This window comes from Ipomoea triloba, chromosome 3, assembly GCF_003576645.1.
Source record: "Ipomoea triloba cultivar NCNSP0323 chromosome 3, ASM357664v1".
Lineage (NCBI taxonomy): Eukaryota > Viridiplantae > Streptophyta > Magnoliopsida > Solanales > Convolvulaceae > Ipomoea > Ipomoea triloba.
In genome coordinates, this window is record NC_044918.1 from 699,798 (window position 1) to 713,153 (window position 13,356).

Sequence of the window (13,356 nt, forward strand, 5' to 3'; positions counted from 1 at the left end):
ACCATGGACCGGGATTCATATTGCATTATGAATCTTAATACAAAAATTTTGTTAACATACTTACGGTTAACAGTTTTTATATGTAAACAAATAACTTGATAATTGCTAACACATAATATAACAACTACAAGTATAGAAACAGTCAACTGCAGGTACAGATACTGAATTTGAAGGTTATTTTTAGACCGGATCTATAAATTCAGAGTACTGGCCTGGTTTGAAGCTTCGTACAGAGAAAGCGTCATATGGCAAAAGAGTCAAACGTTGTTTGAGAAAATAGGCAAAATAGTTTGTCATGGCCGGTGGTGGTGGGTTATATATATATATGTAGATATAGGCTCTATATGTATGCATTTCTTTTATTTATTTATTTGGAAAAAAAAATTCATTGGTCATATATATGGACGATGGATAAATTTTCAAAATTAGGTCAAAACGCTGCTTAGACACGGTGAAGCACAGTGAGACACGGACTTAATTACATGCATATATGCTACGTCAATTGTTCCGTGGTCTCAAACAAATGAAACCGATAACTAACATGCAATAATAATTTTGTATATTTTGGGTGCATAACCTAACGGTTAACTAATCTAAAATAGCTTTGCATTGCTGTGAGTCTTAAAGTATGATTTTGATTTAGGTGTGAGGATTAGTGTACAAGCTTGCAACTTATTCCCTCAACCTGGACTCATGACAGGAGTAATGTGATGGGGCCACATAAGTAACTCAGTTGGTTTGTAGATGTAAGATTGTGGGCAAAGAGTAATATGATGGATCCTTAAGTTTTGGATTCAGGGTTCTAGTGCTCATACGAGAAGTTTAATTGGTTCTTGGCTGATAGACTTATAGACATAAAATCAAGCATGACAACAGCCATAGTGGTGGTTGTCTCATTGCAGACACCAAACACTGATTCTCTCACTTATTGGGTCATTGAGTCACTCTGATTTACCACGGCTGAAATTGTATGTTATGAAATTATTTGACTGGCTCAAATCGAGGAGGCCAAAGATGCATCCACTAGAAGTCAAATTTGAAACTAACTTTGTGGTTATCAAGTCGAGCAAGACCAACTTTGTTGCGATTATACAAGCATGCATACACAAACATCATATATGAGATCAGAGAAAGAGAGATGGTAAATTTATTGCATATGCTTCACCCTTAAAAAACAAAAGAAAAAGAAAAAGAAAATTAAACCTCCATTGCAATTGAATTGGTTGAATGAGATCAGAAGCCTACCCACCGAGTCTGAAAGAAAACGAATGGAAGAGAAGTGGTCAGATCAGTATTTACTATTTAATAAAGAGTAAAAAAAAGAAAACAATGAATTGATCGAACATATATTCATATATATATATATATATATATATATATATATATCAGAAGGAGAAACCATCTAAAATATATACAGTTGAAAACATGATATTACATACGTTTGTTCTTAATTAAACCACTGCGAACTGCTACATACGACTTCTCTAACCACAACAAACTATTATTATTATTATTATTATTATTAATCTCCGGTTCAATATTATTTATATGCTGCAGCTTAGATGCTCTAATTAACAACTTTTTATCATATTTTTATGGAGCTGATGAATTCCAGTTGACTTACAACCCTTCACCTCTCTATGATTACACATGCACAAGCAAGCTGTACATTAATCTAATAATCTATTCAACCCGCCCTCAACTTCTCTAATTAACTTCTTTTTCTTTTGTTGTCCGCCCTACGTTTTCTCGACCACTCAACTAGAATCACATATAAAGATGAATTTTGTTTATTTTTGTTCATATCCAGGTGACAAAGCACTACTAGCAATGAGTGCACAAGAGAGATAGATTGCAGTAAAAAGACCATGTGCAACAGGCGCACAAGAAAGATAAACAACATTAGATAGATCCTGTACGTGCAAAGAATCATACTATTGATCAACCTTCTAGTACGAGAATTATGCTTCATCCACTCGTTCACCCCTTTCTAGTACGGTCAAAGCGAGCCGTCCCACCCCGATCGGGGACCTAATTTTTGACGGGCTTTTGCGGGCCAACCCGCGGGCTGGGATTCATGCAACCCTAACCTTCTCTTTTCTTGCAATTCTTTTTGTTTGCACAGTTGGGTGTAGATAAAACCTAGAGTAGAAGCTATTGAAACTTGAAAGGGAAATAAAGTGGATCAATTAAGAATACTATCAAATAAAAAACCATTTGACACAGTCAATAAATCTCAGTCCTCTGCTGTCCATTATAGTTTTCAGAAACTACAAATAATCAAATATATATATGATGCATGCACCCACTTATATAATGTTTTTACTATGGTTTGGCTAACCACTCCAAGATTTAAAATCTATTCAACACTCCATACAGCCATCAAAATTATATATATACACACAGACAAAACAAATATGTATGAATAAAACAAAGGGTTGATTTGATAGTAGTATAGTACCTAAAACCTCCAAGATATAGCAAGTCCAAGGTTGTTGTTTAGTCAATGCATTACACCTACTGACATACAGCTTCATCAGATGATGACCAATTATCAAATCTAACCTTATATATATTTAAGTCTTCCTGTTTCCAGGCTTTTGAAAATACAAAAGGATATGATCTTAGTCAACTCAGTAAGTTGACAACTAGTCATTAATAACTCGAGGTGACGGGCCCCACAAGTGAGATTTATATTTAGAGTCTAGAGAGAGAGAGAGACACGTTTCGATATAAATATGGTTACTAAGTGCAGACTTTGAGGCCAAGTTGGGGTATAATTTATAGATTTTAGGTCAATGGTTTTGGATTAGGTTTATTTTATATTGGTTCATGTCAACATTTTTATTTTTTACGGCATATGTTTCTTTTATAATGGGATTACATAGAAAAACTTTTAGATTATTACAATGAGATAGGTACGTAATTAAGCTGGGTAGCTAATTGTCTAGGACGGTAAAGGATTGACCTAATTAAGCCGGGTTAGTAGCTAATCAAGTTGTGGCCACTCTAATGTACTCCAAAGCTACCATGATGGAGACACCAAATAATTTTCTGATAATTCAATTGAATCTTGGTCGAACTCATATGGTGTAAAAGCATATTAGTCTCTGTCCATAGCTACTTTTTCTACCTACTGAAGCATTGCCTCCACTGAGGCTCAAACCCACTCCCATCATCCATGTGGGAGTGTAAACCGGGACACCGGGTGCCACTAGACCACAAGGTTTTTGGCCAGTTTAGTCTTTTTAAATATGAAGAAAATTGTAATCATTAGCTTAAGAGTCACATTTACGTGAGACCATTTCATGGCTCTTAAATTCTTAATCCGTAAGACGGGTCGAATCTATGATAGTTGCTTAAAATCATAATACTTATTACATAAAATTTAATATCAATTTGAAATACATAAATTGTTACTTATAACAGATATTGTAATACTATTTAGGGTAAAATAATTGTTACTAATGATAAATATTACGGAGTATAATATTTTTAACTGAAATTGTAATATTTACATAGTGAAATTCTAATGTGAATATTGTAATACTTATATGTGAAGTGTTACTTATGAAAGAAATTGTAATACTTATTATAAAAGATTTAATACCAATATGAACTAAAAATAAATTGTTACTTATGATAGATATTGTAATACTTATATGTGAAATTATGATCCTATTTAAAGTAAACTTGATTGTTACTAATGATAATATTGTAATACTTATAACTAAAATTATAATACTTATACACCTAGTTGTCTACAACCCAACCCATCTCTTGAATAGACTCACACAAGTTTTTGCCTAACCATTGCATTAGGTATATGAATGATAAAATACAACTCAAGGCCGGGAAACAGTTGGCAAGAAAGGTACAAATTCTTTATAGAAATGAAGGTAGTGTTCAGTGGCCAACAAGGCAAGCTAGCTGTAACAATACATACTGTTAAGTGTTGGAGGTTTTTGGAAGAACATACGTATCTTCTCTGTTTATTATCTATTTTGCAGTGAAAGGAATACATGTATTTATACAATCAGTACCACTAGAAACTATGGTAAGTATCCCTAATATTAAGCCTAACATCATGCTATAATAAAGGCTAAATATATACATACTAAATATATATGAAAAACTGATCTTTCCAATCTTCCCTTATTCTTCTAACACTCCCCCTTAAGTTGGAGGGGTCAATCATGCCCAGCTTGTTACAAATATACTCAACCCGGGCCCTGCCGAGACCTTTTGTAAACAAGTCTGCCAACTGATCACCGGTTCGGACATGAACGGTAGAGAGTAGTCCTTGCTGAATTTTGTCTCTTACAAAGTGACAATCTACCTCAATATGTTTAGTGCGCTCATGAAATACTGGATTATTCGAAATGTGTATAGCGGCTTTATTGTCACACCACAACGGAATTGGTTTATTCACCTCTACCCCGATTTCTCCATGAATATTATACAACCACGTCACCTCACAGGCTACATGGGCCATCGCTCTATACTCGGACTCTGCACTTGAGCGAGACACAACACTCTGCTTCTTACTCTTCCAAGACACCAGATTGCCACCGAAAAACACACAATACCCTGTTGTCGACCTCCTGTCACTTGGTGACCCTGCCAAATCAGAATCAGAGAAAGCCTCAACACCCATATGCCCATGACTAGCACACAAAATTCCTTTTCCGGGAGCACCCTTCAGATATTTTACAACTCGAACTGCAGCTTCCCAGTGAGACTTTGTAGGAAATGCCATGAACTGACTCACCACACTAACCGGAAAGGCAATATCCGGGCGAGTAATAGTAAGATAATTTAATTTTCCCACAAGTCTTCTATACCGCTCTGGATCTTCAAGAGACTCCCCTTCACCAACTATAAGCTTAACACTCTGGTCCATAGGAGTCTCACACGGCTTCGCCCCCGAGAGCCCAGACTCTTCAAGCAAGTCTAGTACATATTTTCGTTGTGAAAGAAATATGCCCCTTCTAGAACGTATAACCTCAATCCCAAGGAAGTACTTCAACACTCCCAGATCCTTCGTATGGAACTTCTCTTTAAGAAAATATTTGAGCGCCTCGATCCCCCTTGCATCATCACCTGTTATCACTATATCATCAACATAAACAATTAACAAAATACTTCCAAGTTCAGAGTGTTTATAGAAAACAGTGTGATCATAGGCACTACGTTGCATGCCAAACGCAGTAACCACACCACTAAACCGCGCAAACCACGCTCTAGGGGATTGTCGTAACCCATACAATGACTTCTTCAACTTACACACCTTGCCTTTCTCCCCCTGAGCAACAAACCCAGGCGGTTGCTCCATATACACCTCTTCTGCCAAATCACCATGTAAAAAGGCATTTTTGACATCCAACTGGTATAACGGCCAATCATTAATAGCAGCTAGAGATATAAAAACACGTACGGAAGTCAACTTGGCAACCGGGGAAAACGTCTCTGTATAATCAACCCCATAAGTCTGTGCATACCCTTTGGCCACCAAGCGTGCTTTAAGCCGAGCAGCGGACCCATCGGGATTTGTCTTGACAACGTAAACCCATTTACAACCAATTGCAGACTTCCCGGCTGGAAGCTGGACAAGTTCCCAAGTTTGATTCTCTTCAAGGGCCGTAATTTCTTCTTCCATAGCAAATTTCCATCCATCATGAGACATAGCCTGACACAAAGTTTTAGGAACAGACACAGAATCTATTTGGGAAATAAAGGTACGAGAAGACTCTGACAGATGCCCGTAGAAAACATTTGAAGGAAGGGGATGACAACAACTGCGCTTACCTTTCCGCAGAGCAACCGGAATATCAAGACCATTTGACAGAGGTTCTGGTAGGGAAGGAGTATCCACCTGTGCAACTGTTGGAGCAACCACATCTCGGGGCCTCCTAGAATACACCTGCGTAACGGGAGGTACAACTCTGGAAACGGACTCTACCGTGGGCACAGGAATAGTGATAGTATAGGTAAGAAAATCATCTTCTATCAATGGAGACCTATCCCCAGAAATACAACCAGAGAATACAGTTTCTTCAAAAAAGGTAACATCAGCTGAGACCAAATACCGACCCAAATCAGGAGAGTAACACCTATACCCTTTCTATGTCCGAGAATACCCCAAGAAGACACACTTAAGGGATTTAGGATCAAGTTTTCCCTTTTGCGGACGAACATCTTGTACAAAACATGTACAACCAAAAACTTTAGGGGGTAGGGAAAACAAAGGTTTGGACGGGTACACAAGAGAATATGGAACTTGACCACGGAGTACAGACGAAGGCATCCTGTTAATGAAAAAACAAGCTGTGTGAACAGCATCTGCCCAGAACACCTTATACACTTTCATCTGGAATAGAAGGGCACGTGCGATTTCCAACAGATGGCAGTTCTTTCTTTCTGCAACACCATTCTGCTGGGGGGTGTAACCACACGAAGTTTGATGTATGATACCATTTTGACTCATAAAGCTGGAAAAAGACTTAAGAAAGTATTCTCGAGCATTATCACTCCTCAAACACTGTATAGTCTTATTAAATTGAGTTTTAATCTCAGCACAAAAACTTTCAAAAAACATCAAACAATTCATCCCTAGACTTCATGAGATACAACCAAGTACATCTAGAGAAATCATCAATGAAGGTTACAAAATATCGGAAACCATTCTTGGATGTAACCCGACACGGACCCCAAACATCAGAATGAATTAACTCAAACAAGGAGTCTACTCTATTATTTACCCGGGAAATATAGGGAACACGATGATGTTTTGCAAACTCGCACGACTCACACTGCAAAACATCCAGAGACTCTAAACTAGGACACATTTTCTTTAGCGTCGGTAAAGACGGGTGACCAAACCGACAGTGCAACTGAAAGGGGGAAACACTGGACACCAAGCTTGTAGCTCTGTTCTCAAGAGACTGTTCTAAGACATACAGGCCACCAACTTCCTTCCCCTTACCAATAATCCTCCTCGTCAAAAGATCCTGAAACAGACAATAGCCAGGAAAAAACAAAACGGAACAATTTAGGTCACGAGTTATTTGACTAATAGAGAGTAGATTGAAGGGAAAATCTGGGAAATATAACACGGAAGTAAGGGGTAACGAGGATGTTGCAATGGCACTACCTTTACCTAAAACAGTGGCTATAGACCCATCTACTAGAGTAACGGTATGACCAGAAGTGACAGGCAGATATGTAGAAAAAATATTGGAGTTACCTGTCATATGTTCAGAAGCCCCGGAGTCAATGACCCACTGCCGAGACGCAGAAGAAACACAAGCAACTGAATTACCTGTTTGGACAAATGTAGCGGCGGGAGACACGTGATTGGATGGAGACTGCGAGGAAGAAGAAATTTTCATCTGGTTGAATTTCGCAAATTCTTCATCAGTCATCACAACTGTGTGACCTTCTGACGTGGAAGCCGTAGTAGCAGCCACTTGTTGTCTTGGCGGCTTAGGACACTGATTCCTAAAGTGCCCGGGATCTCCACAATTAAAACATACTCGTGGTCCTCCACGGCCCCCACGGCCTCTCCAAGGGCCCCCACGCCCTCTGAAACGGTTATTACCTCCTCCTCGGAAACCACAATAACCTTCACCATGCGATACTAGGGCACTCGGATCCAAATTTCCTTGTGACATTAAGACATTTCTTTCCTGGACCTCGTTTGAACCATTATTTCCCAAGACATTTCTTTCCTGGACCTCGTTTGAACCATTATTTCCCGATGCATTCTGTAGCATGGAAAATACTTGATCCAGAGATTCTAAGTCCTTATTCCCTAATAGTTGGGACCGAAGGACATCATATTCTTTATCCAGGCCGGCAATCCAGCTAAAAACAAGATCATATTCTTTATCCAGGCCGGCAATCCAGCTAAAAACAAGTAATTTATCACGCTGTTTTTCATTTCATTCACATCATTCGTTATTGGCATCGCAGCACACAAGGCAACACATACACTCTTAAATTCATAGTAATAATCTCTAAGCTCACGCCCCTTTTGATTAGAACGATACACTTCCTGAGATAATTGATACAACTTTCTCAAATTACTTGTTCCACTAAACCATTTGTCCACTAATTCCCATACTTCTTTTACAGTTTGGCAGTGTTGCATAGACAAAATAAATACTTCTTTTACAGTTTGGCAGTGTTGCATAGACAAAATAATTCTCCTATCAATGCAATTAATTATACGAGACAGTAAGGCTTTATCAGTAGTTTTCCACTTAATTATACGAGACAGTAAGGCTTTATCAGTAGTTTTCCACTCCCCTTGACTATCATCTGTAGGACACTCTTTTTCTAAATGGTCACCCTTTCCCATACCATCTAAATTTACTTTAACCAAAAACCTCCCCTTTCCCATACCATCTAAATTTACTTTAACCAAAAACCTCAATTCAGGAAAATTAGAACCATCCGAAGCTAAAACTACGTCAATTAACTTAGATGGTGTGGAAATAACGGTAATATTCCTCTCCTGTGCCATTTTACTCTCACCCAACAGATTCAACCAACACACAATTTTACCCAGACAAAGACAGTTTTGCCATTTTACTCTCACCCAACAGATTCAACCAACACACAATTTTACCCAGACAAAGACAGAGAACTGCCCCGTACCTCTTTCAAGTAGAAGAATCAACCACTCCGTAAAACTTCAACACCTTCTACACCCCTGGAAACAACATCACGAGATGTCGCCGGAACTGTGATCGCCGACCCGAGATGTCACCGGAAACCGCCGCACGCGCCGGCGCGTGACGTCGAAACTGCACAGCGACGGCGGCGCGTGACGACGCGTGAGACCTCCGACAACCGGACTCCTCTTCGCAGCGTCGCCGGACCTTCCAGACCCCAGCCCAGGCACTCACTCTCACTCTCTTGGCTCTGATACCATGTTAAGTGTTGGAGGTTTTTGGAAGAACATACGTATCTTCTTTGTTTATTATCTATTTTGCAGTGAAAGGAATACATGTATTTATACAATCAGTACCACTAGAAACTATGGTAAGTATCCCTAATATTAAGCCTAACATCATGCTATAATAAAGGCTAAATATATACATACTAAATATGAAAAACTGATCTTCCCAATCTTCCCTTATTCTTCTAACACATACATTACGCTCTAGAACAACTTACTCCATAATAATAACAAATTGAGATACAAATTATGAAATCAAACCTGACTCAAGAGTTCATCCTTACATACATTGACTTATTAAGCAGCAAATGCTTTAAGGGCGGAACAATGTCTCTTTCCAACTTATTGTCATCGGCTAATCAGCCTCCAAGACACAGAACGAATAGAAGGGGCAGAGGCATAGCAACATAAAATTAAGGGGGCTGTCGGCAATTACATCCACAAATAGTTCCCCGAAAAACTTAAGATTATGGAGAAGTATACCAGACTTCCTAATATATTAAGAAAAATTAAAATATGAAAACAACACTGTCGTGCACTCTGGATTTTTGGTTCTGAGCCACACATTCAGATATCCACATCAAGTTCCTGATTTCCTGCTCTCTCAACCTTACATATGCAAAGAATACGCCATAGTGGAACTACAAATAAAAGACATAACAAAGACATTAATAACAAGCAGGAATTAGAAACTAGAATTTCCTCTAGATTTAAAATATCAAACTAGAATTTTCTCTTATGGTTTTACCACAACTCTTTAGTCTACAGCTTGTGAAAAATGAACATACCTGCTGCTCAAATGCCAAGCAAAGACGTTTGACTTCTTCCTCATAGAAAGCCTTGTCAAGAATCTGGCTCTCCCCATAGGATAATTTGGAAAATATGGATTGATATGGAGGGTATTTTTCCATGACACCACGGACCTGCAACAGCAAGCAGACAAAATGAGGAAGTGCAACTGAAAATTAGTGCAAACTACATAGAAGATAATAGCAAGGGCTAGGCAGAAGACCTCCATTTTAACTAATGAGAAAATAAATAAATAGTTGTGCAGGCTGTATGACACGCAATTCAGATCAAGGTTGCTTGCATGGCAAAACAGTTTTTCAAATAGATAGAATTATTATACTCATTTTCCCTCTTAACTATAGACCTGTCCCACCTTACTCCTTATACTCATTCATTGCCTCTGGTGTTGCAGGATAGTTCATCCAATAATTACACTACCTCTATTCAGCAAAAAACTCTCTGGTTTGAAAAAACACATGGATTTAAAAGAGTATTTAATGCACTGACTAAATGGTACATTTCTGATATTGTCCATCATAAAACCACAGAATTGAATGTATAAACATTTTATTGCAAATTTCTATTTAAAGGATATTTTTGGTAATGAAATAATAACAGTTTTTAAAAGATAGAGGGAATAGTTTTTGGGGAGAGGGGAAGTTGGGTGGAAGTCTTTAGAAGAAGAAAGCAACTTCACACAAAATGGAGTTCAGTAAGAGTGTAGCATGTTATGAACATCCAACCAGACGAGTAAAAACATATTCTCCATGGGAATTCTATTAGTAAGAGAGTGAAACAGCTAAAAGCAATATATACCTGATCAATGTCTTCGCAGATAGCAAGCTCCTCATGACCATAAGGATAACTATTTGACAAATAACAGCATCAGAAAGATTCATAGAGACGCGCGCACACACACACACAGATATAGAAAGAGAACAGAGCTACTGCACTTACAGTAGACCAAAATTAGAATATAACTTCTTGCGGTCTTCCCTAGTGAGCTCAGTGCCAATGCTGTATAAAAACCAAATAAGAAAGCAATAAACAAAGTGCCCACACAGTATGGATAACAGCACCAAGAGAATGCAGTAGATGATTTGCAATAATTAATTTCAAGAAGAATAGTTCTGTTCAATCACTGTAGTATTGTGCATCTGTCAAGCATAATCTTGAGAAGAATATCAAAGATGTTGTAATGACACACCTGTTTATGGTAATATTAACAGCTCTTCTGTCAGCCTCAAAAGAAAGCAAGTCTGACATGATTTCTGCAGTAGCACCACCCAGTTTCTACTTGAAAAGTTTCACATCAGATGAAGTGAAAAAGACAATGACTTCTCAGAAGTATGAGACATTGATAATTTGATATGTTAGAAATTTATAATCTACACCCACCTGGCAAAATTTGTAAAAGTCCTCAAGGTATGCCTTGTACAGGGTATTCCTCATAATCTCAATATTCATGTCATCCAAGTCCTGCAGGACACTAAATCACATAATATATACTATTCTATGAAACTAAACACTGGAAAAAGTGTGGATGATATCCCCCTCTTACAAATTTACACAATTTTTTAAAAGTTCAGACTCCTAGAGCTGATTCAGCTTAAATTTGCCAAGTTATGATAATTGATCAAATAAGGAGATATTAATTTGAAAAGCATAAAGTCTATGTTACCTCTGAAGTAATGCACTCAGAGAAATATGGAGCCAAGGGGGTATCAACAAGCACAAGCCTGTAAAGCTCCCTCATATTTTGAGCCACTGCTAAGGAGGCAATGCTGTAGAAATAATACGAAATGAGAGTTGCTATTGGCTAGACAAAAAGGATTGCATAGTACTTCTCATGATACCAAATGGGCACTATGAACAATACCTGTCAAACATGCCCAAAGGGTGGCATTTCTCCAACAATTCCTGAACATCTCTCTCATGCAATGTTCCAGTAACAATTAGAACAACATTGTCAATCATGTGACCATACCTGAACCATAGGACGGAATATCAGCAAGGTAAAAGGTCAACCAGTTTACATCAGCAGGGGGACACATGGCAAGCTGGAAAAACAACATCATATATAGAAACTATGATCTTGTATTGCCATCTTTATAGTTTATACAAGTATACAACTACCCGACACTATTTTATTATAATGCACACTAAGGCAGATCAGTGCATTATTGTCAATTAGAAGTGCATACACTATTTATATGGACAGTGAGTCAGTGATTGCCATAGCAAAAGTCAGTCACCAATGAAGGCAACTAAAGGCACCTTAGTCCGTAAGGACAACCCAGGTGGTAAGAGTGCCCTATCTACAGCCGAGAGGTTGGAGGTTCGATCCTCAAACCCCTGGGTTTGAGCCGGTCAGCTATGGGTAACCTAGGCTGGTTTATCTCCTTGTGGTCCTTTGCCGGCTAGAGTCACAGGGCGAGGAGAAAACCTCGTTAAAAGAACTAAAGGCACCTTACAGTTATATAATTACACTAAAAAAAGATTAACATTAGTCATGTACCAACTTCTACTTTAGTAAGCAATGCAAGTGCTGGAAATGGAAATACAAGAGATGACAAAGTTTCAATTCATAAACCTGATGTACTCCAAAAAGGTTGACAAGGGCTCTGTAGCTTGGCATAACATGTGGTTATACTCATCCACTAGTTTAAGAGTGCACTTCTCCACAATTGTAGTTGTGTGTAGAGGAGAAGGTTCTGTGATCAACAAGATCAAAATCATTGAATCTCAGGAATAGACTCCAAAATCATAACAAAAAAGGTTCAAAAACTGTTCATCAGCAGAATCATTGCTAGCTTATAAAAATTCCTTTAACATAGTCCAGCAAACAACATCAATAGATAAACTAATTAGCATTACTGATTAATCCAAAATATAAACAAATAAACAACCACCGGAGATGAAGTCAGTTGCTAATATTCTAGCATTATACAACAATGAGCCATACTGGCTTGTATATCCAATGCATCTCCAAGTAAATTCTATCCTACTATCCAGTTGATTCTGAGAATTACTCCTATATCCAAAGCATGTGAACTATAAATTCCAGATCAGAGCCAACAACGCAAAGTATTACAGCAAATTACTGAACAATCACATTGAATTTTGTATTTGAATCAATAATTCACATTCCACCGGGGTAATTAATCTGATAAATCAAATTGGATACCGGAACAGACCATTTTGGAGGTACGGGCCGTATTCGGTGGCCGTGAGGTGCATCTTGATGTCATCGAGGGTTTCGCACTGGCAGAGATTGTTGTAATCGGCGGCGGTTAGCAGACCAGCTCGGTGGCCCCTCACGATCGCCTCCAGGTATCCACTGTGGATGTTGAAGGTGAGCGCTTCGAATCCGTACATCTTTTTTTCTCTCTCGGAGATCGTTATTGATTATAGATCTGAATCTGAATCGAAATCGAGAGATTGAAAGAGATAATAGAGCCCCTTTGAGAAAACCCTTAACCGGTGCTCCAGATAGGGAGAGGTGACGGGTTCCGATCTTATGAGCGTGGGGTCCTGAAACTGTATGCGGTAGATTTCGCAATAATAGTAAAACGTGCTTTTCCTGAGCGGAATTGCATTGA

The 13,356-nt window shown here is 38.4% G+C and overlaps 1 protein-coding gene across 1 annotated transcript; it reads right to left on the reverse strand.

Moving 5' to 3' along the window:
• Positions 1-9,162: 9,162 nt before the first annotated feature.
• On the reverse strand, positions 9,163-13,271 carry LOC116014232 (V-type proton ATPase subunit d2). Its single transcript, XM_031254248.1, has 10 exons — positions 12,952-13,271; positions 12,348-12,468; positions 11,634-11,741; positions 11,436-11,538; positions 11,153-11,233; positions 10,962-11,047; positions 10,712-10,771; positions 10,571-10,619; positions 9,754-9,888; positions 9,163-9,606 (listed from the first exon to the last, which is right to left on the reverse strand). Exons 1-10 carry the CDS (start codon positions 13,130-13,132, stop codon positions 9,475-9,477), a joined length of 1,056 nt encoding a protein of 351 aa, XP_031110108.1. The 5' UTR covers positions 13,133-13,271; the 3' UTR covers positions 9,163-9,474.
• Positions 13,272-13,356: the final 85 nt, after the last annotated feature.

Coding starts and splice junctions, on each gene's coding strand:
- LOC116014232 (XM_031254248.1), bottom strand. CDS start 13,132: ATGTACGGATTCGAAGCGCTCACCTTCAACATCCACAGTGGATACCTG. Junction 11,048..11,152: donor ACTTTTACAAATTTTGCCAG/GTGGGTGTAGAT, acceptor CTTTTCAAGTAG/AAACTGGGTGGTGCTACTGC. Junction 9,889..10,570: donor TCTGCGAAGACATTGATCAG/GTATATATTGCT, acceptor TTGCTGTTGCAG/GTCCGTGGTGTCATGGAAAA.